This window comes from Parus major, chromosome 4 (genome assembly GCF_001522545.3).
Source record: "Parus major isolate Abel chromosome 4, Parus_major1.1, whole genome shotgun sequence".
In the NCBI taxonomy this organism is placed as follows: domain Eukaryota; kingdom Metazoa; phylum Chordata; class Aves; order Passeriformes; family Paridae; genus Parus; species Parus major.
Window position 1 is genome coordinate 46,504,667 of NC_031771.1, and position 25,403 is coordinate 46,530,069.

Consider the following 25,403-nt stretch of genomic DNA (forward strand, 5'->3'; position numbering starts at 1 on the left):
AGCCTAGAAAATTTTCATCAGGCTCAGTTAGGGAACAGCCACAGATGTTGTTCCATAATCAGCAGGTGAAACTCTTTTGAGAAAGGGCGAGGATAGCAGGGAGGGAGGGGAGTAACAAACAGTTAAAAATGACCTACTGGCATTGGTTTATTAACATAATTGTGCTACTGCTGGAATGGTGTATGAAATGAAAGCCAGCCAACTGTGCTTTAACGTCATGGAATAGCTCTTAAAACCCCCAGGATGACAGGTGTTTGTTGCTAGGGAAGTTTGTCCTCCTACATTGCCTGGCATAATAGATCCCTGCTTCATGTGTAGTGTTTGCATACAAAATAATTAAAAGCAATCTCCTGATTGTCACTGCCTGTGTGTTCTGTTGATCACATGATTAGCTTTCCCTTTGTCACATGTACTCGATTTCCAGAAGCCTCAACTAGAATGTACAGTCTTTACCTGTATCTGTAGTTCTAAGCAGATCCTGGAAAAATAAAGATGTGTATGTTCAGGATATTTTTCCGTTGTGTAGCGCACAAAGATTGATCAATGTAAACAGGAAATACTGGTTTTGGAATAATGGTCAGATGTAGAAAGGTTTTACAACAGAAAAGTCATCTAGTTGATGATGAAATTGATTCCTATTTCTCAGTGAAGTCCATGCCCCCATGTAAGGCTATCTCAAGGTTTGCCCAGCAATTGCTATAAGAATGCAATTAATCTACAATTTTTACAAATTAAACCCCAAACTTTCACTTGTATTTTCTACAAATTATTGGTTTGCTTGTATGAATAAGAACACATCTTTATCCTTTTACAGGTCAGGTATTTAGAAACATTGGCCTGATTAGAGCAGCAGCAATATTATGACTCTCTTGGCATTTTCAGAGTTGTAAATAAAGTTACCTTCATGCTTGTAAGGGGACTGGAAGTGTGCAGCTGATTAACTTTGCTGTTCACTTCTGTGGCAGTAGGTGTGTGGGAGCAGTTTGTTTCAAGGAATAGCGTTAAGGTTTTGCTGAAAAAGTTGGTGTTTATTGGTACTTGAAATAAGGGGAGTGCCTGGAGATCAGGTAAATTTGTGATGTGTTTATGAATTTCCTGAACCTGGGACGATACTGTAGCCTGAATGTCAGTCTCCTGAAGCCTCTTTTGAAACCCACTTAATAGAATCAGGATGGTTTTGTTTTCTAATGATAACTTACATGTTCTCATTCTCCCTTTATTTACATTTGTTAATGACTCTTCATAAGTGAGTCTCTTGTCCATCTTCAGCCACTGCTTGCAGTCCATAAATGCTTATAATCCTGTCATTTCTTGGAATAACATAATTAAAGCCAAGTTTTCATTATTGATAATATGTAGTACTGGCTTCATAAATTACTTGAGTCTATATATTTTTTAATTAAAATCTAATTGTATTTACTTCTTTCTACTTAAGAGAAAACAATATCCTGTTGGCTTTTGTTGCTGTTTATGGCTTTAAGTGAATAATGACAAAAATCAATATTGCATACAGATCTTCTGATAACAATAATGATAAGTAAAAATTCTTTTTTTAGCATTGGGCAGTCCTTAGTTTAAGAAAAACTGGGACCAGGGGGGGCAGAATAGGATTAGTGTAATCTTAAGGCAAATAAATGTAATTACATCTACATTAATGGCTGATTTACAGTAGTGGTATATTTTACTCCTGCAAATGTGTTTTTTTTTTTTTGGTTTTTTTTTGGTTAAACTGAAAAATTTGAAAGAACCAAAAATATTCTTGAAGTTGTTTGAGATAAGCAATCTCCTATTCAGAGTTGAAACTGCTGCAAATTAGGAGTCTACAGCATCTAGTGACCAAATCTCCCTGATAAGTCATAGTTTGTGAAATTGAGCTAAATGGCAGTAGGATATTTACTGCTGCATTAGAAAAATAAATTGTGTTGAGAATAGTAAGCCTTTTACCTTTGTGTAAAGCCTGCTGCTGTCAGCTGAGGGCCTGGGATTGAATTTTCCTTCCATTTATTACATTGTGAATTGAGTTGGCTGAAATGTCACTTTCACCTGGATAAACTTTTATCTTTACGCATTCTCATTTTAACTGCTGAACTAATCTACCCCCTTACCAGATGCATCTTTGTGTTAGTTTTTTCCCTCCCTCTCTCAGCAATAGGCAGAATCCTGCTTGCTTCTCATTATATCCTGCCTAGCGAATGTTCAGTAGCAGCAAGTTCTGGCTGATGCCTAAAACACTCTAAAACACTGCCATCTGTTGAGAACAGGTGAAACAAAAACAATTATTTCCCTCCATCTTTGTCTAGAGTACAACAAAAATAAGAGATGACAGACATATAACATCTTCTAAACTTAGGGAGGTGGTAAGAAAACAAATTTTTTTATGAAAAGAAATATGGGGACTTAAATTAGGGGTTGATGGAAAATGAACATGTTTTTGTGATAATGCTTCAATTTGAGTTCTGTTAAAAAACAGATATTTACAACAATCTGTGTTTATGGTATGTTGAGGTGAGTCTAAAACATCTGTATTTTGAGGAAAGTAAAACTAGATTTCAGTTAGAGGCATGCAAATAAAACTGCCTCTGTTTCTGTTCCTCTCAAGTCTTTCCTATATTTTTTTTAGTGTGTCTAATGTTAATTTGGGGGATTTTCTCTCATTTTATTTGCTCACTTTGAATTTGTAGAAGAATTCACAAAGATGGTGTTTTTATCACTAGTCAGAAGTTTGTTCACTGATGTTTGTCTTCTGTGCTGCTGTATTAATCTAGTCACATGGCAATGATAAGTGAGGTTTTGTATGCCTCAGAGGGTTTCATTTGTGTAACTGTCCATAAGACTTCAACATGACATAAAACTCTTTGAAGTTCTTAATATTAATTTTTTGTTGTTTGATTGACTGTATGTAGAGTTTGGGTTCAGAAGTTATAAATGGCCATCAAACACTTTCATTGCTGGGCAGACCACATGCTGGTTATTAGATAAGAGTCTGAAAAGGAGAGATTAAAATTTTTTCCCGCATTCTGTGGGATAATTCTTAGTAAGACTGTGTATGCTGCTTTTCCTCCTCCTTTCAAACTGAAGAATCCATTTTGTCTTGCAGACCTTGTCTGATTTCTGCATTCTGTGAAATTGTTGGATTTTTTTGAGTTGACGTTGACTGTACTGGAAGGAGAATGTGTTTAAGTGCAAAGATGTAGAGATCTTATAGAATTTCTAAAAGGGAAAAAGTTGAAAAAATGGCATTGAAATGTTTTTGCTAAAACATTCATAAACTATGAACAATACTTTAAGAATAACCCAAGGAAACTTACCCAAGAATCTTTTTTTTTTTTTCTTTTGGTAAAGAAAATGTTCTGTTATTTTTTCTTGGTTTGTAATGTAAGATGGAGAGATTCTTAAGAATACATGTCTACAAAGCCTATATTAGCTGTTTTGTTGATGAATAATATAAAGTAATAAAATAAATGTGCCTTTGCATTTCACATAAAATGTGAAGGAAGAGGTGTGCTGTTCAATTTGACATTCATTAGTTAAGGAGAGAGTTACTGATCTGGCTCTTCTGTTTATTGTTTTCCACATTTAAGAAGGGAAGGCATTCCTTCTGAACTTCTCTAATTGAGATGTAATGTTAATACATTACACAAGTAACAAATGTGTTGTTATTTCAGTACTGAGTCTGTTCAGACTCAAGTTAAGCTATTAAAGTTGTTAAATACTATGTGCTGTGAAACTCGGCCTTTTTTTCAAAAAACTTCTTCATGCCTGTAGCATTTTTTTAAGATCTGAGTTGATGTAATGTGCTAAAATAGTTCTCTTGGCAGTTCTGTTACTAGAACTTGAGTTCTGTGTACCAGAAGTGATGGAATTCTCTTTGTGTTTAGATGAGGATGATGATTTTGCCAATAAAAGAATTTCCCTGAAGCCGAAGGAGAATGGGATGTCAGCGACTGGTCGTCCAGGAACAAATACTGTGAAAAAAGAAGAGGTAAAACCACAAGCTAAAAGCAAACCCCTGTCTCCAGTGAAACAGACTCCCACCTCTGCACTTGATTTCTTTGGGACAAGGAGTGTCCAACGCTCAGAAAAGAAACTGGTGGCAAGTAAAAGGAAAGAGGTGAGTACTGATGATGTTCCTTTAGGCTGCTCGTGTGTCTGATGGCAGCTCCAAATGAGCAGCTTGACTACAAGGAACTACTTAACTGCTGCTCCTACCTCATGTTACTCAGTAATGATGTCTCATGTGGAAGTTGAGCTCTGATGATCCGTGTGTGCAGGTTAAGTCCTCAAATACAAGTTTGGAGTAGCATTTCTGTGTTTGATAGCACAAAGTTGAAGGCAGTATTTTCTTATTGCCCCTTCTCAGGTGACTTTTCTTGAAATCCATTAAGTTTTCTTGAAATCCATTAAGTTTTCTGAGGTTAGTGAGTGGAAGGGATAGCTTATATTTGAGGGTGGAGGGCAGGCAGGAGAGGGAGAAGATTATTTTCCCAAGCTTTATGGCACACATGTTCATGGAATAACAAATCACTAAGTAAAGTATAGAAGAACTTAAAAATTCCCAGTGTAGTTATTGATATATTTTTCAAGTGGGCCAACTGGTGATAGCTTCAGAGGTGTTCAGCATTGTTTGAAGAGCTGAGACATTTATATTATAGCATGGTCTTGTTTTGAATAATGAAGTCCTTTGAAAATAGCCTCATTTAATAGTGTTTAGGTTTGAGAGCTAGAAATTAATTTTGCATGTCTCATTCACAGTCCTTTTCTAGAAGCAGACAGAAGTAATCTATACATATTAAATTATTATAATTGACACAGTAATGGGGTAACTGAATAGTTGGTCTTTTTTCTTTAATACAGCCTTCACAGAGCAGTGACAGCACATTAGATGATGAGGCCATTGCTAGGCAACTGCAGCTTGAAGAAGACTCAGAGGTAAAAACTTTACAAATTTAATACTCTATATCAAGAGCAGTTTGTTTAACTTAAAATTGTTTTTCCTTAAGAAATTAAGGTGGACTTTCCAGGCATGCTATAACTAAGTGTAATAAAATTCATCAATATGTGCAAGCCTGGTCACACACAGTCATTTTTATAGGCATTATTTCAGCTGTGTAAATAGAATGTATCATTTAATCTATTTTCCTTCTATCCAGACTTTCTCTATCTGTGCAGCTGATGTGCTTCTAATAAGCCTGCCTTTCACACAGAATTCACTTTCTGCTTCCTCATGTTTGGTAGTGTTTTGATGGTGGTTTTTTTTTTTTTTTTTTTTTTTTCTTTGTCTGGAGTGAAAAAATTAAAAATCATTGCCATCCACGATCTGTTTTACTTGTCTTCTGAATTTTCATATAGTTGAGAAAAATATGAATGACCCTTACATGTCTTAAGCTTTCCTATTTGAATCAGTACTAATATGAGGGGAAGGTACACTTACACATACTTACTTGCTTTTGGGGCAATTTGATTTCCTACATATATTTGTAATATTGAGTATTGTTTGAAATAAGTAGATTGTACAGACAAATCTGCACCTCTGAAGGTAAGGGATGAGAGTAAATGAATCCAGCTTTACCCTACTAGAAAGTTAAACAACCTGTCAGGAAAAATAAGATGTTGTCTTTCATTTGAACTGATCTTATCTATAACAGTCAGAGTTTCTGTGCATCAAGGTACTTTACATCAGGTGTATCCCTGCCTCAGTCGGCTTAGCATTTGGTGATCTCTGCCCTTTCCCTTTCTCAATATACACAGGGAAGGTAGATTTCACATACAGACAATGCCTGTGGCATACTGGTTTTATAAAGTCATCTATTGGGATCTTAGAGCATAGCATGCTGGATTTCAATTATGAAAGTAATTTTGTTGTTCTCTTGTTGAAACGATGGCCAATATTTATTGGCAGTAGTGAACACCATGAATAGAAAAGGTTTTCCCCAAGGCACCATATTAGACAGGAAAGGTAACCAAAGGATCAGCTATCACTGGAGATGTCAGGGTCATGTTGTTAAGTGAAATAAAAATTAAGCCAAACTGACTGTGGTGGGGTTTTTTGCAACTAATAAATCACTTTCACAGATGTTGTGCACTATTTGTTCTTACTGGTTCTTCTATCAGATAAAGTCAGTTTTATGAGTATAAATAATAGAAAGTTAAAGTATATTTGCTTCCCTAAAGTAAACAGAACTCACAAACACTAAGAACAGAGCTAAGGGCAGTAGTTAAATTCTCTAAAACAGACAGATTTTATTTTTTTTTAATATATGTTGCTAGTAGTAAATGAGACTAAAACATTCATTCTGGAGACATCATAACAATTTTTAACAGTCATTGTTACTGCTTGTCTTTTGTGACTGCTTTTGATAAAGCCAAAAGGTTACATCTTGTTGCAAGCTGTTTGTTGTGAGGTGCTGCCTTCAAAGTTTGATTATTTAAAATAAAAGGGTATGCAACAATAAAAACTATGAACCAGAAACTCCTTTGAAAACAGCATATGTAGGCATAATAATGTTTCTAGTGCAACAAATCAATTTTTCTCAACTAATCTCATTAGATTTAACTAGTCTTGCTTTCTGGGGAAACAACTAATTCTTCAATGCCATTTCCAGAAATTTATTTGCCTGTGGTAGGACAGCCTTTTTCTAGCTGTGTGCTCACTTAGAGTTTTTTAAAAATATGCTAGAGTTAGTGTTGTTAGAGTTGTTTGGCATTAGCCTAAAGCTTTTTTTCCCTTTCAGCTGGAGAGACAGCTGCATGAAGATGAAGAATTTGCTAGAACTCTGGCCATGTTGGATGAAACACCACAGAAGAAAAAGGTTTAATTCTTTTTATACTTAAGCTTTTAGGAATTGCTTTTTTGGGATTGTTCTTATTTAGACACTTTAGTTTTGAGACTTCTGTGTCACCCCATGACACCTACAAATGCATTAAAACCAGTAGGAAAGTGTTTTCATGGAAGTAGCATGCTCACTTTTTATACTTCCCTCCTGGCTTTTCCTTGCTCAGTAATGGGTGTCCTGCTAATCAGGCAGTGTGTGCTGGATGTCTGTGTTGGGATGGTATTTTAAGTTCTAGTCACAATTAAGTGAAGTGTGTTGCTGTGTCCCAGTGGTAGCTTGGGACACACATCCCTGACTTAGGCATTGTGTGTTTATTTAGGCTCGGAAAGATACAGAAGGAGAGCAAACAGTACTGAGCATCAACAGCAGCCCTAATACAACAGCAGCCGGATATAAGCAGTCAGAAAGAGGTAGGATACAGGACTTGAAAAGCATTGCACTAATTAATAGTATTAATGAGATGCATTTTTATATATGAGCTCTTCTCCCTCTGCCTCCTTTCAAGTGAAAGCAACAGACTCAGCTGGTGCAGCCAAGAATTACTCTGTAAAGCCACAAGCGAAACCTGAACAGTTGAAAGGTTCTCGTTTATCCCCACAATCATCTGATGGTAAAAAAGAAGTGATGGCTGAAAAGGAAAGAGGTGCTCAAAATTCACTATCAAGGGAAAAAGTGGCTTCGGGGAAAGAAGAGAAGACAACACCAAAGAAGGAGAAAGTTTCTCCCAAGAAGACTGAGGTAGGAGCTATCAAAATTAATTTGGATGTCTTGGTGGAGCTTGCAGGAAAATAGTTTTTGTGTATTGTGTCACTGTTGTAACTTGGTACTTTCAATCTCCTGGGCAGCTTTTAAAGGTTTGAGTTCTGGTAAGACTGTAAGTTCCTTCCTTACAGTGATTGTAAAACTATGTGGAAAAAATTACCTGGCAAAGTGTAAATTAAACAGATCAAGGACCTGAGGTTCTTTCATGTCCATTAAGGTGTGCAGGTACACTGCAGCATCAGTTCTGTGCTTTCTCTTGTTTAACTTCACTGGAAAACACAGAATGCAGGAATTCTGACGTTTAGTGAGTGAAAACTTACTGATGGGAGTGAAAACTTACGGATCTTGAGGATCTGTTCTGTGGTTAGAATGACAGATGTCATTGTTTAGGGATTTATATTTCACTCTCTAGTCTCATATTTTTTGTTACTATTGATATGCTGTGTAGGAACAGAGTTTAGTTTTTTTTATTTGATTCGATAATTGTATTTGTTTAACACCAGCAGTTACTGGCAACATTAAAACGTACTTTTAATCATACAGTATAAAGTACCATATAATTTTGACAAATAACAGTTGTAATTAGAATGAAGAGTCTGCACCTCCTTTTCAGGTGAGTTTTTAACAGTTGTTTACTGATTAAGAAGCTTAAGTGTCTCAAAGTCTACTTCATAGTATTTCTGCTTTTATGTAAGTGTAGATCACAAGTTAAATAGGATGTGAATTTAAAGTGACAATTTATGAGTTAAGTGTGCATGTACATGTGCAATTGATGACTCTATAGAAACCTGACAATAAACAATGGGTATGTATTTTTTAAACTGTAGTGCTTTTGAAGTATTTTTGAAAGGAACAAGAAAAAAAAAATCTCAACACAAGCTCCAAAATCAGAAAAAGCTTCAGTATTGCATGTTAATAGATTAAAAGCAACTGTTAGAACTTGTTTTTCCTTTGGTGCATGAAAGTGTCTTAAACTGTGAAGCTTGTGTTTATTTTGCTGTTTTTATATATGTAATATGTATATTAATTTTTTCCCTTCTCCTGACCCAGTCTATAAGTCCTGAGGACTCTGAAAAGAAGCGAAACAACTACCAAGCTTACCGAAGCTTCCTTAATCGTGAGGGTCCAAAAGCACTGGGTTCTAAAGAGATACCTCAGGTAAGTTTGGCTACAGGACTCCATATACAGAGTGTTTGGTAGACCTACTGCTGTAAGTGGCTTAATAAGCATCAACTTAACTGTTTAAAGACTGATATTTTTTTCCCAGTAGGAAGAATGTATTAGAAAAACCTAAATTGTAATGTAAAGCAGTGGCTAAATGTAAGGAAGTCTGCTAAAGAGTTTCTATTCAGAACTTGGTTTAGGAAGTCCTGATGATGAAAAGTAGTTTCTGGTCTTAAAGTTGAAGATTGATGTCACTCATTTAACTGACATGCTATGCTTGAAGCACAAGTATAGTCAGGTAAACAACATGTGAAGTGTTGTTGGTAGCTATTGCCCTTTGAACTTCTAGAATTATTTTCTAGTTAAGTATGCTAATCTTATTTGTAAAGTTTCATAGGTTTCTTGACATGGTAGAGGGTCAAAATAGCTGATGGTTAAGAGCTGTTTGGCAGAGTTGTATCAGTAATGGCATTTCCTACAATGCTCTGGTTCTCAGGGAGCTGAAAACTGCTTGGAGGGTCTGACATTTGTAATTACGGGTGTTCTGGAGTGTATTGAGAGAGATGAGGCCAAGTCTCTGATTGAACGCTACGGAGGAAAAGTGACTGGCAATGTCAGCAAGAAGACAAATTACCTGGTGGTGGGGCGAGACTGTGGCCAGTCCAAATGTGAGAAGGTGAGTGTATTCCTGTGCCTGGCCAAAGGCAAACTGAAACCAAGTTGATCTTCTCTTAACTGGTTATTTCCAGTATCCTTGCCAACAGGAAGCAGTACTAACAGTAAAGTGCGTTTTTAAAATGAAAACTTGCCAAGTGGTTTAGGGCTTTGTTTTGTTTTTACTTCTGTGCATGCACACACACACACACATATATATATAGAGAGAGAGAGAGAGAGACTCTTGTGTTCCTAGTCATAGTTTTTTACTGGAAAACACTTTGAAATGAATTATGTAAATCCTAATGTAACTTGGCTTCACATTTAATTCTTTATTTTGCTTCAGGCATCAACTTTAGGTACAAAAGTTATTGATGAAGATGGTCTGTTTGATCTTATTCGAACTATGCCAGGTAAAAAGTCCAAATATGAGCTGGCAGCTGAAACAGAGGTATGTTTATAATAAACATAGGGGATTAGGGTGTTTTTTTGCTTTGGTTTGTTTTTAATTGAAAGGAATTTGTCTTCTGTTCCAGTAATAGTAACACAACAATCATCAGTTTGACCTTCTAGGTTGAAAGTAAAAATTTTTTGTTTGTGCTTAAGACAAATGACTCTACTTGGGAGCTATTTTTCCACTCTGACTTTATTCTGCATTTTAGGTACTTGACACAGAGCAGGTTATTACATCTCCTTAGGTAGTATGTGGTTGAAACAAGAAGAGTATTCATTAATTCTTTGGAACAAGTAATTGTGGCTGATACCACATGGTACCCAGATAGGCCCAGGAAAATGTAAACTGTGCATATGTAACAGATCTTGTCTTTATGTGGTACTTGAACTAAGAATATTAAGGGTGATTTTTTCAAGCAATACCAAAAAAAGAGGTAACAAGTCTTGTGCACATTTAAATTTAGGTTGTAGTGGCTGATAGAATGTTGTTAAAATCTCTGTTAGGGCTAACAACATGTGGTGCATTTAGTAGAGACATGACTTACTTATGCTAAGATACCATTAGTGTCCCAGGGAAAAGCAACTTTAAGCTTATTAGCTGATCACTTTTGCTCCCTTTGAATTGTTTTGGGTTGAACAACTTCTGCAACTGTTATTTTGCAAGAGCTTCAAGGGTGTCATTTGTTCCAGTGTAGCATTGTAGGATGCCTCAGGTTTTGTGACTAAGGGGACTGCTTTTGGAATGACCAGAACACTTTCTGCCTATTTTTTGTGGCTTGTACTGCAACCTAGTTGTGTTTAGCTGTGCTTTATTTCTCAGAGAGTATTTCTGTATCTGCTCTTGAAGTTTATTTAATCAATACATAAGTTTTGTCACTTTCCAAGCACTTCTGTAATTGTTTAGATAAATATGCTGTTTATTTACTGTATTTTTTCTTTAATTTCTTTTTATTTTTTTTCCCTAAGGCAAAGAAAGGGGAGTCAAAACCCAAAAAGACACCACAGAAAGCTGAAGCTGGAAAAAGGAATTTTAGCCCCTTCAAAAGGGAAGCTGATAATAAAAAATACAAGTCTACTCCTGAAAAAGGAGATACCTTCAGATCTGTCAAGAAAGAAACCACTGCTGTTCGAAAACTTACAGACTTTAGACATCAGACTGTAAAGGAGAAAGGAACCCCCAAACCTATGGGAAACTTGGTTTCTGAGGTTAATGAAGATGGCACAGAGAGATTGCTGTGGGTAGATAAATATAAGCCTGTATCTCTTAAGGCAATTATTGGACAGCAGGGTGAGCAAAGCTGTGCCAATAAACTTCTCCGATGGCTCAGAAATTGGCACAAGAACACCTTTGAAGATGGACAAGGTAACTGGCCTGGTTAATTTTCTGTGTTCTTTCATGCTAATCATGCTCCTTGGCTCCCTGGACCAGTGAGGGCTGAGTGTTAGCAGAGCAACTCTAGAAATTGGGGTAAGACTGCAATTGGATGTGTTTTTGGCAGCAATTGAGCCCAAGTTTGTTGTTTTTTTTTTTTTTGTGAAGTAGCTGTTCATTTACTACCCACTTCCCCACCTCAAAAAAGAGCAGAAAAATGTGTGTCAAAAGATTTTTTTCCCCAAGTCTTAGGTTTCATTTTTACAGAAAACTCTAAAATAACCTAGCTGTGATGTATCTAAAAGTGGCCTTGTGTTGAACCTACTGATTTCTTCCTCAGCAAGAGGAAATAGGTTAGGCACTTCCAACAGTGAAGATACAGGAGAAGAGCAGGTCTAAAGGGCTGCTGTCATGTGTAGAGATGAATTGTCAAGGTCCTGGCTCTGGCAAGAAGTGCATGTGTCCAGTAGACAGTTCATACCCCTATAGACAGACAGGTTTTTCTGTGTTTAAAAGAGGGTTTAAGTTTTTAGTTCAGCTGTAGTGGGGTTTTTGTGTGTGGTGTGTTTGGGGTTTGGCTTAATTTGTTTGTGGTGGTGTGTGGGTTTGGTGGTGTTTTTGGTTCTCCATGTGTATGATATGGTTGTGAGCTGAAATGGCTGTGTTACATTAATAGCGCTTGATATTTTTCAATTCAAAATCACTGCAAGTCATAAACGGTAAGCTGGTTTAAAGCTGCTTTTCCCCAAGTGGTTGGGATGCAGCTGTATATGAATTTTTGGATATTCTTATCAGGCCTTATATGAAGAAAAATTCCAGTGATGCTTGATATCTTTAGGAGCATGCAGTTTGTTTTATAATTACACACCTAGGTAAAACCTGAATTTTGTTAATTTTTTTGTTTGTTTGTTTTAGCAAAACCCAGTAAGACTGGAAGCAAAGATGATGGGACAGGCTTTAAAGCAGCATTACTTTCTGGTCCACCTGGAGTTGGTAAAACTACTACAGCTGCTTTGGTTTGTAAGGTGAGTTCATAGTAATGGTTGTTCCCGGCACTTTCTTGTTACGTATTAATTCTGTATCTGGATACAGTGTGCAGGTGGGTGTGTTCTGAATAACCAGGGTCTGCTCTCAGTCATATTGCACCTGCTCAGAACAGAGCTGCAGGTGAAAATATGTGGCTGTTTAGATACCTTTATCAGGTCTGAGGTGAGAAGGTACCAATGTGTGTCTGCATTTCTTTCCGTTGCATTGAGAGGAAGCATATCACAGTATGTTAAACAATTGGAATTTGTGAGCATTCAGTACTACCTCTTCAAGTTGGAGAATATTTGCACTTAATTTAGTGTGAGTCAGATTCTGGCAAGCTTCTTGAAAGCCTAAGGTCATTGTTTTTATATATCTAACAGATCTTTCCCAGATTTCTTCTAAATTGAAATGCTACTTTAGGATGAGAGAAATTGACAGGGCTATGTGTCCATTTCTAAATCTGAATTTAAAAATCTGTTGTATAGAGTAACTCTTTATCCTTCTTCCTCCCTTCCCCCACTGCATGCCCGCATGCCTTTGAGCTTTGTGCTGACAAGCTGATGCCACACCTTGAACTAGACCTTTAGAAAAGGTGAATGTGCTGTCTTGAGCTCATTTTTTTTCTCAAAGCATGGTCTTTTCTGTTTCTGGTTTCTCACCTGGCTTGCTTTCAGCTGCCTTTCAGCATTTCTCTGCTCCACAGGAAATGCCAGTAGAACAGACCAAGGCTGTGTGTGCTCAGGGCTGTGTTCTGGCTGCCTCTGGCAGGAGAGTTTGCTGATAAAGGAGCAGCTGGGTTGAGTTGTGTCAGGACTGAAGGAAGTGTTAGTGCTGCTGGGGGAGTCAGTGTGCTTCCTATTGGTTAAATAGTTAAAAGCTTCTCTTTCCTGCAGCTTTCAGAGCCATGTGGTATGTTTCTTTGTTATGCAGCTGGAAATACCATGGAACTTAGCCAGCCTTGGCTCATAGCTGTTTCTATCCCTGCTGGCAGTTGTGTTAATCTTCCAAAATTTAATGTGTCACTGACAGTGCTTCCCCATCCCCCTCAAAAAACAAAACAGAAGCCAACCAACCAAAAAAGAGTCAACAACCAACCCACAAAAACCCCAAAACAAACAAAAAACCCACAAACAAAAAAACAATTCAAAAAACAACAATGAAACGCCACAAAACCAAAACAAATATGATTTCTTTTGGGCCTGTCTGTTCCATACATGGTTATAAATTTTTTTGAACTGCTGAGAAAAGGAATATAAGGGGAGAAACTAATTAAAGCTTTATGATTTTTCACTGATCTGTTTTCTCACATTTTATATGGTTTGTGTTTGGACCAGGAACTGGGGTATAGCTACGTGGAACTGAATGCCAGCGACACTCGCAGCAAGAACAGTCTAAAGGAAGTAGTTGCTGAATCACTTAACAACACCAGCATCAAAGACTTCTGTTCTGGTGCGTCTGTTGTTTGAAAGAGATTTTTGTTTCATTAGGAGCCTGGTTAGAGGAAGGACAGAACTTCCTTATCGCACAACAATGTGAGGAATTTACCTTGCTTGTCAGGTGGAGGAGCCCATCTCTAATGGGGCTGGGTTCATGTAGTAAGATGTTATATTCTTCAGTTTAGAATTAAATCCTGCTATTCATAGAACGAGTTGTTCATCTGCACAAACTACTCAAGAACTGTGCAGTTGCTCTTCTGTTCAATGGGACTTGTTTCTAAGAAGATGACATGAGGTTATAGTCCGGTCTGTGAACACAGATGTGATCAAGTGACAGAGCCACCACCTCAATTGCCTAGGATGGGATTATCTTACTTAGCATTGGGTAAAACTCTGAGCAAGACTCTTTTATTCCCATCTCATTTTCTTATCCATGTTCATTTTCAGGTGCATCTTCATCAGTTAGCGGGAAACATGTATTGATCATGGATGAAGTGGATGGTATGGCAGGCAATGAAGACAGAGGAGGGATTCAGGTGAAGCCACTGTAGTTCCTAGCTAATGCCATTGCCAAGAGTGTGTGCCGTATAGAGCACAAAAATAGTCAAGCCACTCTACTGTCCTCAACCCATGGTCCATAAACAAACTCCCTGCAGAGTAGAGTCTGACGTGTTTTAGAAGCCTGTCTTTGTGTAAGAATTGTGTGGTAGAGGAGGGGAAAAAAATACTTGTGTGGAAGAAGCCTGGAGTGATAAACTTGAGCATGTGCACTTTAGAATAGGTACATTTATCCTAAGGTCACATCTCCAGGCAGTGGGGGGTTCTGGTTGGGACTGTTGCTCTTTTGCATAGGCAGTAACACTGAGTAACTAATGTGTGGCATTGACAGCAGCATCCTTTGTTCTCTTTAGTAGCTACGGTTTTAGCTTCTGAGGATTTCCTATAGCCACGTGCAGTACTTTGATGGTAAAGGGCATACTGATTTTTAGCTCAGATGCAGGTATTTCCCTTGCAGGAATGAAACTGAATTGAATTTCACCTTCATTAGAGCTAGCAAAGTTTGTTCTGGGAAGCCTAAAAATTATGGAGCCTCTTGTAGCAGGGATGAGCTGATTTTTTCCATTCTGCATTTTCATTCTTTGTGGCAGGGTGCAGCCAGAAAAGCTGTGTGCTCCCTCTGGGTATAAGCCAGGTCAAACTGACCTTTGCAGAAATTTGTCTAATTCTGCAGGTGGACAGCTGTACTCTGGGCTATTGGTCTTCATTGCTTCTTGAAGAGAGTTCCAAACATAATTGCTGGAAGTAGAGAGTAGATGTGGGTAGGCAGCAGCTGTCTTGCAGCTGAATAGAACAGCAAGTGGAAAACAGGTTTGCACTGTGTACAAATGTGATTGCAGCAGGAGGAGTGTTATGAACTTGGCACCTGTCAAGGATCTGAGTTAAGGCAGGGACTAATGCTGCTTGGTATGACATTCTAATTGTTCTTATTATCCTGATGTAATTGTAACATGTTTAATTACAGGAGTTGATAGGTTTGATCCGACACACGAAGATACCCATCATTTGTATGTGCAATGATCGCAACCATCCTAAAATGCGCTCCTTGGTCCACTACTGTTTGGATCTTCGTTTTCAAAGACCTCGTCTAGAACAGATCAAAGTAAGTAGGCTGTGGCTTTATTGACTGTACTGAATTACCATCAGTGACTTCGGTTTTCATGTGGCAGAGTTTATTCAGAATTGAATACACCACTTAATAGATCATCTCAGCAATCAACTGCTTTTCAGAATGAATTGTATGAGTTTTTATAAACGAACATACTCTTTTTTACACCAATGGTAAATGATGGTTTTTGTTTATGAGAGAATATTTGAGCTATATGTGCTTTAAAAATTCAGAAAAATATGCAGTGCTCTTTCATAGATATGTCAGTATGTTCTGCTGGGGGAAGAATTCATAGGGATTCTCTAGTGACAGTTTCTCAATTGTGATTACAGGGTGCCATGATGTCTATTGCATTTAAAGAAGGTTTAAAAATTCCCCCACCTGCTATGCAAGAGATAATCCTGGCAGCAAATCAGGACATCAGACAGGTTGGTACCCATTCAGCATCAGTGACCATTCAGATAGTAGATTATGTACATTGACTTCAAAGTATTTGAACAGTATTTTTATGTATCAAGATCAGGCTGTTACTGCTGGAGTCTTCCATTTAAATTCTGTTATGCTACCATATTGTAAATTTTGTTCTTTAGGTTTTACATAATCTTAATATGTGGTGTGCAAAAGACAAATCACTGACTTATGATGAGGCTAAAACCGATGCCAGCAGAGCCAAAAAGGACATCAAACTGGTAAGTGTCATAATCACTAGGTTTTATAAGCATCACTAGGTTTTATAAGCATCTTTTGAACTGAAGCACAGAATAAAGCCTAGCTGCCAAGAGCTGTCACATTTTCCACAAATAGTTGAAGAGTAGTACATCAAGGACTGAGTATATATTTTGATATACTGGTCTCTTATGTAAGATGCAGTTATGAAGCTCGTACTTCCCATCCTTTGTTCTCTAGTTAGGAAATAATTCTCTTAATATCAAAAATAAAATGCATTTCTTAAAACTAGTAAAGTTCTAGGGTGGAAATACTGAATCTGGAGCTTGTAGTGACAAATCAGGATACTCCTGGACACTAATTTTGTTGATACTGTGCTGTGTCTTACTGTTTGTGTTGACTTTCTAGCCGCTGACTTCTTGAAACGTCATTTTTTTTAGGGTCCTTTCGATGTTGTCCGGAAGGTTTTTGCTGCTGGAGAGGAGGCTGCTCGTATGTCTCTTATAGACAAATCAGATCTTTTCTTCCATGATTATTCACTAGCACCTCTCTTTGTCCAGGAGAATTATGTGCATGTGAAACCAGCTGCTGCTGGGTGAGTTACTCCAAACACTAAACTGAAATAGGCTTTTGTATCAGGGAGGTTGTATCTGGGTATTTCTGATTTGTAACAAAGTCAACTTCATTTTTTTTCCAGAGGTAATTTAAAAAAGCACTTGGTGCTCTTGAGTAGAGCAGCTGATAGTATATGTGATGGTGATATAGTGGACAGGCAGATTCGTAGCAAGCAGAATTGGAATCTTCTTCCAACACAGGTGAGCACTTAACACTCATTTTATATTCTTTTAAGAGGTGTCCAGTGTAAAAGGTGGATCTGTGGAAACTGGTGTTTCAGTATAATTATATGATCTTTATAGTTCGTACTTCATGTAGTATTCTCTGTTCCACTGGTGATCAGAAGAGTTTCCCATATCCATATTGTTGAGCCCATGCTGCAACATGAAATGAAGTCTTCTGAAACTTGGAAAAGTTGGACTGTCACAAAGCATAGAAGCACATGGTTGATATCACTCGTGCTGTTACAAGCCTGCTCTGTCCTTCCTCTCACCAGGGCAGGATTTCTACCAAAGCATAGGGGACTGAAGCTTGGTCACTGTACTTCTTTTAATGCTCACTCACAAGACTTGTGCTTAAAAGGATTATGACTGGCTTCAGAGGATGCTTTGTAGGTGAAACTGGAAGGCACCTCTGGAGGTTATCTAGTTCATCCCCTTGCCCAGTACAGGTCCAAAGAGCTGAATTGCCTAGGAACACAGATGACTTGATGTAGATTCGCAGTGTTCTTTGGAAATGTCTCCTTCACCATCTCTTTTTGTTGGAGATCACTTTTTTGTGTGAAGCCAGCTATTTGTCTGACTGCACTCTAAACTGGACATGAGAAAAGGCTATGTTTTGGGGTTGGGTTTTGTTTTTTTTTTGTTTTGAAACCCAGATAATTTCACAGATATTTTAGAACATGGTAATGAACAAGGTGGCACAAGGGGTGAAGCTGTAACCCAATAGGGATTGACCAGAAATAAGCAATTGAGAGAATTCTCTTAAAATCAACTGTTTCCACTGTGGCCCTGTGTTGACTACCCCTGTTCCCTGGGACAGTGCAGGGCAGTGTGTCATGGTGTCTGTGATTTGAGTTTGGCATGTGTGTTACTTTTTCAGGCTATTTATGCAAGTGTTCTCCCAGGGGAGCTGATGAGGGGTTACATGTCCCAGTTTCCTGTCTTTCCCAGCTGGCTGGGAAAATTTTCATCTACAGGCAAACATGATCGTATCATTCAAGAACTGGCAATGCACATGAGTCTCAGGTAGTACTGACATTCCTCTGATACAGTTCTTTCTTGTGCAGTTCATTACCTACTGTCAATTCCTTGTGTTTGTGTGTTCTGTGAATGTGTTCCTCTGTTACTGGTGACACTTTCCTCAGTGCTTAATTTGAACAAGTCAAACTGGAAGCACTTTCAGTATCATCACAAGTACACTGCGTTTTTCTTTTTTCCCCTGAAGTTTTTTCTTAGTTAGGGATGTGTTTCCCCAGACTGTTTGGTGTTCAAATACCTTGCATTGGCTATTTCCTACTGCAGGTATGGCAAAAGGAAGGGCACAGTACAACTTGTAGTTTGCTTTTAAGGCAGCTGGTTATTGATTTGCTGAGGGCCTCCTTACCTTTTTGTTCTTGTCTGTAGAAGTCAGTGATGCTGGTTGGACAGATTTACTTACTCAATACTTTATTTTCAATTTGACAAAGAACTCAGACATGCAAGAGGACAGTAAATATGGAATATTTGTCATATTTGCGAGATGCACTTGTCCAGCCCTTGAAAGACTTTGGAGCAGATGGTGTACAACAAGCTATAACATTTATGGATTCTTACTGCTTGATGAAAGAAGATGTTGAAAATATCATGGAAATAAGCACGTTGGGAGGCAAACCCAGTCCTTTTTCAAAGCTGGATCCCAAGGTAAAATTGACCAGTGAATTTGTTTTCTTCTGTATCTTAAAAAAACAATCCTGGAATAATTGCTGTGGTATGAATATGCTTTGGAAAGGTCGAAGTTGGTGCACCAGTTTAACCATAATTGATAGTAGGCTTTGTGAATCAGCTGTCAAACACCACTAAAAATTCAGGGCTAAGTCCTAAAAGATAATCAGGCTCTGCTTCACTCAGGAGTCTTACTCTTTCTGTTCTTGGTGTAAAGAATTACTGTGAGTCAGTTGTGTCCTGGACATAGAGGGAGAACGCAGAAAGGACAGAGAAAGATGGTATCTTTGTACAAGTAAGCTCTGGCTGCAAGATCTGTGTCCTTCAGGCACAGCCCTGCCTTTCTTACCATCCTGCAAAGGAGGGAGGGACACATGGCTGCCTGTGTTACAGAGCAGGCCCTGCATTCAGAGGCTGCCTTGCAGCTTGCACCTTTCCCAGTCCTGTTAGACAGAACTGTGAGGCCCGGGTGCTTTGTGTACTGCTCCTCTGGTGTCCAGCTACTGCATTCCAGTGCTTGGGACCCTCACCTGGTACAAGGTGAGCTTAAGCTCATGTTGCTTTTACGGACTAGGCAGATGTGGTCTGAACCATGATCTCCCTCATCCAGGTCAGGTGCTCACAGAAAGAGAAGAACCTACTGGTAACTAAACCGACACTACCATCAGGTGTTTCCCCTAGTCTGAGTATGCTGCTTAGTCTGGCAAGTGTACAGTGCTGCTGAAGGGGGCTCTGTTGTGACTGTGCTGAAATTATTGCAGGCCGAAGCAAGAAGCATCTGAAGATGCACGCTTATTGAGGATTATGTGGGACTTGTTTAAAATGAGCCTTCACCATACAGTTCTTAAATGCTTTCTGTGTCCTTTTGAGAGCGTGTTGTCTTCTATGTATCTTTGGTCACATCTTTCCAAAGGAAAGTTGATGTGGAATCTCTCAGTAAGTCGGTTAGCTAACAATCAATCTACAGTTCCTAAACTGATACTCAGTTTCCTTCCTTCCACCCTGGCAGGTCAAAGCAGCTTTTACTCGTGCCTACAACAAAGAGGTACATCTGACTCCATATTCACTTAGCTCTGTCAAGGCATCTAAAAGGCAGTCAGGATCTGCAGCGACCTTAGATCTGAGTGAAGACTTGAATGTGGAAGAGATCCAATCTGATGAGGATGAGCAGGATACTGTTGACAGTGATGCAATGATTAAGGTGATTTAATTTCCTAAGTATTAAACCACCCCACTGAAGTGTTGGGGCTTTTAGTGTTGTTTGTTTTTAGTTATCTTTCTGTGACTTCTAACACCACCTTAATGAATTAAGAAAAACAGTCGTAGTAGGTATTAAATAATCTCTCAACTTCTAAATTTTTAACTGGTGGTAATGTGTAAAAGTCTAAGTTACTTAGATCCATGGTCTTATATTGGACCAAAGTGAGACATCAATCTAAATCTATGAGTTCCACATCAAATTCTAAAATTTAGTAATATTTCAAGTGTCAATGAGGATGGTGCCACTGGCCTGTGCCTGTGGTTACTACAGATGACAATTCTAGTAATACCTTTGTAGGTATCACCAAATGGGGAACTGTGGTCAGCCCTTAAGACTAAATATTGTAGTCTGTACTCTCTGTGGCATTTAGAAACTTCACATCTGAAAGGGGAGGGAAAGAGATGGCTTTTTCCTTAACAGTGACTACATTTTGACTTAAATATTTTGTCAGGTTCCAGCTGGATTTTAAACTGTCTGTATATTTCTATTTGTAGCAAAAAAAGGTGAAGTCTTCCAAGCTGCCAAAAAGAGAGAAAAATGAAGAAACAACAAAAAAAGAAGGAAAAAGAAAACAGAAAACTAGACATTTAGAATAAAACCTTGCTTTGGACACAGCTCTGCTTATCTAACTTCTGCCAGGAACATGAAACAGATCCAGTGCTGCTGTGGGGAAAGTAGAACCAGTGCATTGAAAGTGTTCCTCTTATAGAGGTGCTGTAGCTCTTGTGCTCTTATGCAATGCCCTGCTGTGCTTACTCTTGACATGGTACATGTTACAAGCTCTAACTGTCCTTGTGCAACAGACACCAGGTGCATGAACATGCTGAAAATGTCATGCTTAGTTACCTGGCATTTCTGCTGAGTCTTCCTAGGACTTCACTGCTTTTTTTTTTTAATATATAAATCCCCTGACATTATGTAGTGAAGTCTTGTATATAGTACATGATGCAAAAACCTCATACATAAATGACCTATTTGTACATTACAGAAATTAAGCAGTATATAAGACTACAATAAAATGTTTCACAGGCCTCTTTTAAAGCTTTGGTTAAGTTCCTAGAGTGTTGTGTCCTGTCTCCCACCTTTATTCCAGTTTTGTCTTTCCTTCGCGTACACGATGTGGCATTTTTCTTTCCTACGACTTCCCTTTTGTTCAGTTAGAGACACAGAAAAGCAGTGAGGGATTTACTTCCAAAACTTGAGTAGCCTGTACTTGAACAAGTTGTATCTTTAATCAAAACCAGAAAGGAATATTTAAAGAGTATAAAATGTTTAATTAAAAATATTCAAAACAGTTTAGAACTGATAATGAAGAAGAGAACGGTAGGGATGTGGTTTTCTTCCTGCCACTCACATTCTAAAGATGTCCCTGTGTTTTGTCTTTGGTGCAGATAAAATGCAGATTTTGTTTGTAATAATTATCAGCTTTATTATAGTAATAAACTAAAGTACAAAATTTATCAAAAGCTAAATAGTTACAGATATCACAAAATAGAAGTGACATGGCTGTTATTAGGCCTTTCTGGGGAAGAGATGTGTGAAGTAGGGATAGAGCTTTCCTTACTGCTTTGCCAGCCAACACAAACCTGGAAATAAACAGAGGTGGTTAATTATACTCTCAGATACACTGTGATAGCAGATCAGGAAAAATAAAATCAACTAAAACTTCCCCAAAAGAATTTTAATGCATTACTCTGACCTACAGCTGAGTTTTCACATATTTGCAATAGCAAATTTGCCCTGAACTTACTAACACTGAGGAACACTGTTACCTCATTTTTAGTTACCATTTTAAAAAAAAACCAAACAACAAAGTCCTGGATCCAAGTCTTTGGTATAGAGGCATGCTCTCGTTCTTTGAAGTATAAGTATTTCAGGCCAATACTTGTTGCTGTTATCCTGGATAGATTCTGTTAAATAGGAAAGATCATGTAACATGCACTTTAGATTTGCTTCTTCCACTTAGTACCCCTCTTGCTTTCTCTCCCTCTCTCCCCGTACTTAAACCCATGCTGGACGATCTGGAGAATTTTAGATGATGCTGAGATCTTCAAACCATTCTTGGTGCTACTCAAGCACAGCTGGTGTTCAGGAACATGTTCCAAACCAGAACAGCTTCTGGATGTTAATGTGGTCATAGGGGTAATCTGAGTTAAAGCCCAATTTAACATGTTAATTGCAGTAGCAAAACCTACTGGTGTTTGCATGCCTGAGGGCAAATATGTGATAGAACTGGGTCTCAAGTAATCTGAGGCATTGACCCAGGCTGTAAGTTAAGATTCCTTACTGGGAAAAACTCCCAGAGGCATATAGAATGAACCCTGTTAAGTGAAGAGTACAGACTCGAGGACATACCTGAATTTATTGGTCCTCATCTTCTAGTTTGAGGTACTCTGTACAGTCATTTATTTTCTTAAGATCAACAGTGTTAATCCGTTCAGAACACATGGGACACACATTTTCAGTCTGTAACATGCTGTTTTAAAGGAAGAGTAACTGGTTAAAAACTAACATTTTTCAAAGGAAGTTGGGCCTGAGGCACAAAGCCTAGAGCAGGGTTCTGACCAGTGCTATGTAACAAGTGCAGGACAGAGCAATGGCTGCTTCTGTCTACATTTTCAATATCTGAGAACTACACCACACCAGGAAGGCTGCTGTTTGCAGCATTTAAATGTATAACAAAGGAGGTTTTAGCGTCAGAGATTCTGACATTGGAACAGAGCTATCCCATGCTGTTGTCACATGTGATTATGAGGGACAAGATGTTTTTGCTGTGTTAGTCTGTACCCAACTTTGTGTGCATTTTGTTTGTTTTGGTGATTGCTAGTGTTTCTGCCCCCATATCAGGCCTTCTTCTTGGACAGAGCTAAGAACTTACACAAGCTCACCATCCATCTTCATTACTGTTCCTGTTGGAGCCCTGCATCACTGGGGGTGATCACCAATTCTTTATCAATCCTATTGTTTTGGTCAACCTTGAAACAGTGTTCTGTGTCTTAGGTGTAACTTCCAAGTAAGGGTAATTCCTCTTTCACCCAGCCCAGCTGTAACGTGCTTTTAGTACCAAATGATCCGTTAGCTGCTGAAATATGAACAAACATCAGAATACTGCAATAAGAAAAAGAAAAAAATTTCAATTTACCTTTTGAATTCTGAGTAGAGGGCAGGAAAGTCACAATGTGGGCAAACTGTCCAGTCATCACGTACCATGTGCCGACCCTGCACACAAAAACTGCAGGTAACAAAGGGGCAAGTGCTGCCTGGCTACAGAGAGCATTTACTTTTGGACCTGTTATGAAAAAGTCTCACCACCAGAGTTCTTGAATTAAAAGCCCCATGCACGTGTTACTGTAGTTTGATTACTGTATAAATTCTGTAACTAGAAAAGGAGCCCTCAGAGATGCAGTGTTAAAATTTGCATTCCTCTTTTGAAAATGGAAATCTAAGAATATACTGAATTACAGTATTTAAAATTCTTTTAGTTTGGCAATCCTAGAATGCTGTCTGTAGATCTGTATCCAGAGCTGCACCTAAATCTGCTGGCATTTTTGGTGTTGTATATGACATACTAAAAATTCCCCCAAAGCCACAGCACCTGAGCTGAGTAGGTCACATTCAGCATTCAGTTTTATGAGACTGCCTGACCTTTGCCTCTTTACATTTTCTCTTTTTTGCTACAGTCTGCTAGTTTACTTTCGATAGAAAGAATTTGTATGTACCTTTTCAATACTATAAAAACACAGCAGCACCTTGAACTGTACCAAGAGATTTATGTTCTAATACAATATGCAACAGCAGACTGTTTTGACATTGACTCAAATAAGATATTTGAAAATGCCACAGTCCTAATGTCTACAAACACCTGTGACATAAACTGTGGCCAAGATGGAGCCTAAATAAATACTGTGTAAAATACATTAACATACATTATGTTTGGCTTATAAAGCTATATTTAAACCCCTTTGTTTTCCTGAAGATATCAAAGTGTAGCTGTCATCTTATTCTGCTAAACCAATAGAGCAAAAAAAGCCCCACACAATGGATATTATTTTTTTTGGTGAGACTTAGTTTTAATAAAGAATGTTAACTCTAACATTGGTTTCCTGTTTCAAGTAAGTTATCTTTTTTTCTCCTGCAATTTTTGTACAATTCACATGAACCCAGTAAAAATTGTGTTAGTTGCACAGTAGCTATACCGTAAATTCCACCAGGAATGTGTGCCATCCTTAGCTTTTCAGTACACTCTAAAGAATCAAAAAGTGTTAGAACTTCTCATTTCTATAAGGATGAGTATAAGAAATGCTGAGGTCACTGCCTGAACCATTAGTATTGCATGTGCTTTAAAATTCCCCAAATCAGATTTTTGGTTTTGTTGTCTTCTTTTTTTGTTCAGTTTGCTTTTTTAATTTATTTTTTTTAAAATTTGAATTCTTGGTCGCTTAGGGGAGAAGAGCTGTGCACTCCACAAGCTCCTGTACATGGAAAAGGAAAAGGGGACTTCTGTTAGTTCTTTGAGCACTAGAGCCCCTGGGCAAATGGCTGAGCTGGGAAGGCATCAGCAGCCACCAGCCTGTTCTCCCAGTGTACCAACTGCACCAAATGCGTGTGCTGGGGATTGCTGGGGCTGCACCTGCCTTCTTCGGAAGCTGAAGTCTCCTAGAATGACTTTCTGAATTTACTGGCACTCACAAGTGCCTGCTACTTGTAGGTGGCAAGTGAGGATGCTATGATAGTCAAAGACAAAAAGAAATTTGGCAATGGATTAGAAAAACCCATAAATGCATAAAAATCTCTAGCTTGGATCTACTACCAACTGAAGAAGTTCAAATGAACTTATTTTAGAAGGGAAAGCAGCTTTGCTTTTACTGTCACAGTGCAGAAAGCACAGCAGATACTCACAGTTGCAATGCAGTATGGAAGGTTGTTTTTACAGCTGGGACACAGAAGTTCACATTCTGGGAGCTGGAAGGCACAGTAGGGACAGGCTGTTGTTGGCTCTTCTCTCTCAGATGTGTCCCGACGTCTAAAACATAGATACAGCTGTGACTAAAACCCTCAAGCTGTTTGAACTTAAAAAAGCTGTTTTATAAGGTATTTGATATTTAGCAAGTGTCTTTCCTTTGAGCTACTTACATAGTTCCAGCTGCTATTTGACATTCTATCAGCTCCTTCCTTTTAACTGTCACCCAAGTTTCATCACAATTATGTCAACTCAGAAATAGGTCAACTTCCATTTAATTAGAAGCACCACCACCTTTTAAAAGGTGTAACAGATCCTAATACTTTATAACACTTCAAAATGCAGGGTCTATATGTATTGGCTATAAGGCTGTGGTTTCTTTGTTTCAGAGTTTTTTGGCAGGAGAACAAAAACGGGAGTAACAAAAAACTGGCTTTCTGGTAGGATTTTACAGCTTCTAACTGCCTCCAAAAAGGCTGTAAGAAGAGTTTCAGTGAAACATGATAAAAACCAGTATCATAGAAGAAGCTAATTAAGCTGAGACTCTTCAAGTCCTGAAAATATGTAACTGATAGAAGGGGAATAAATAAAACATGGAGATGTTTAAAAT

At 38.3% G+C, this 25,403-nt stretch overlaps 2 protein-coding genes across 8 annotated transcripts in view; one reads left to right on the forward strand and one right to left on the reverse strand.

Annotated features, from left to right (window-relative positions):
- Positions 1-20,894, forward strand: part of RFC1 (replication factor C subunit 1) — a 33,584-nt gene extending 12,690 nt beyond the window's left edge. For all 4 annotated transcript variants that reach the window (XM_015623795.2, XM_033513366.1, XM_015623794.2 and 1 more), the window contains 21 exons: positions 3,879-4,111; positions 4,855-4,929; positions 6,732-6,809; positions 7,153-7,243; positions 7,339-7,571; positions 8,646-8,753; positions 9,256-9,435; positions 9,760-9,864; positions 10,833-11,229; positions 12,154-12,263; positions 13,602-13,716; positions 14,151-14,239; positions 15,226-15,363; positions 15,702-15,797; positions 15,960-16,058; positions 16,476-16,630; positions 16,733-16,850; positions 17,752-17,897; positions 18,338-18,551; positions 19,582-19,773; positions 20,328-20,894. In XM_015623795.2, the coding sequence (XP_015479281.2) occupies positions 3,879-4,111; positions 4,855-4,929; positions 6,732-6,809; positions 7,153-7,243; positions 7,339-7,571; positions 8,646-8,753; positions 9,256-9,435; positions 9,760-9,864; positions 10,833-11,229; positions 12,154-12,263; positions 13,602-13,716; positions 14,151-14,239; positions 15,226-15,363; positions 15,702-15,797; positions 15,960-16,058; positions 16,476-16,630; positions 16,733-16,850; positions 17,752-17,897; positions 18,338-18,551; positions 19,582-19,773; positions 20,328-20,429 (3,074 nt within the window). In that variant the 3' untranslated portion in view covers positions 20,430-20,894. The remainder of the gene's footprint in view (positions 1-3,878; positions 4,112-4,854; positions 4,930-6,731; positions 6,810-7,152; positions 7,244-7,338; positions 7,572-8,645; positions 8,754-9,255; positions 9,436-9,759; positions 9,865-10,832; positions 11,230-12,153; positions 12,264-13,601; positions 13,717-14,150; positions 14,240-15,225; positions 15,364-15,701; positions 15,798-15,959; positions 16,059-16,475; positions 16,631-16,732; positions 16,851-17,751; positions 17,898-18,337; positions 18,552-19,581; positions 19,774-20,327) is intronic.
- Positions 20,895-21,236: 342 nt separating this feature from the next.
- WDR19 (WD repeat domain 19) overlaps positions 21,237-25,403 on the reverse strand; it is a 39,069-nt gene continuing 34,902 nt past the window's right edge. For 2 of the 4 annotated variants that reach the window (XM_033513364.1, XM_033513365.1), the window contains 3 exons: positions 24,733-24,856; positions 22,976-23,052; positions 21,237-22,309 (listed from right to left, as the gene is read on the reverse strand). In XM_033513364.1, coding sequence (XP_033369255.1) covers positions 22,195-22,309; positions 22,976-23,052; positions 24,733-24,856 — 316 coding nt within the window. In that variant the 3' untranslated portion in view covers positions 21,237-22,194. The remainder of the gene's footprint in view (positions 22,310-22,975; positions 23,053-24,732; positions 24,857-25,403) is intronic. The other 2 variants (XR_004496839.1, XM_033513363.1) reach the window with 2 other exon arrangements.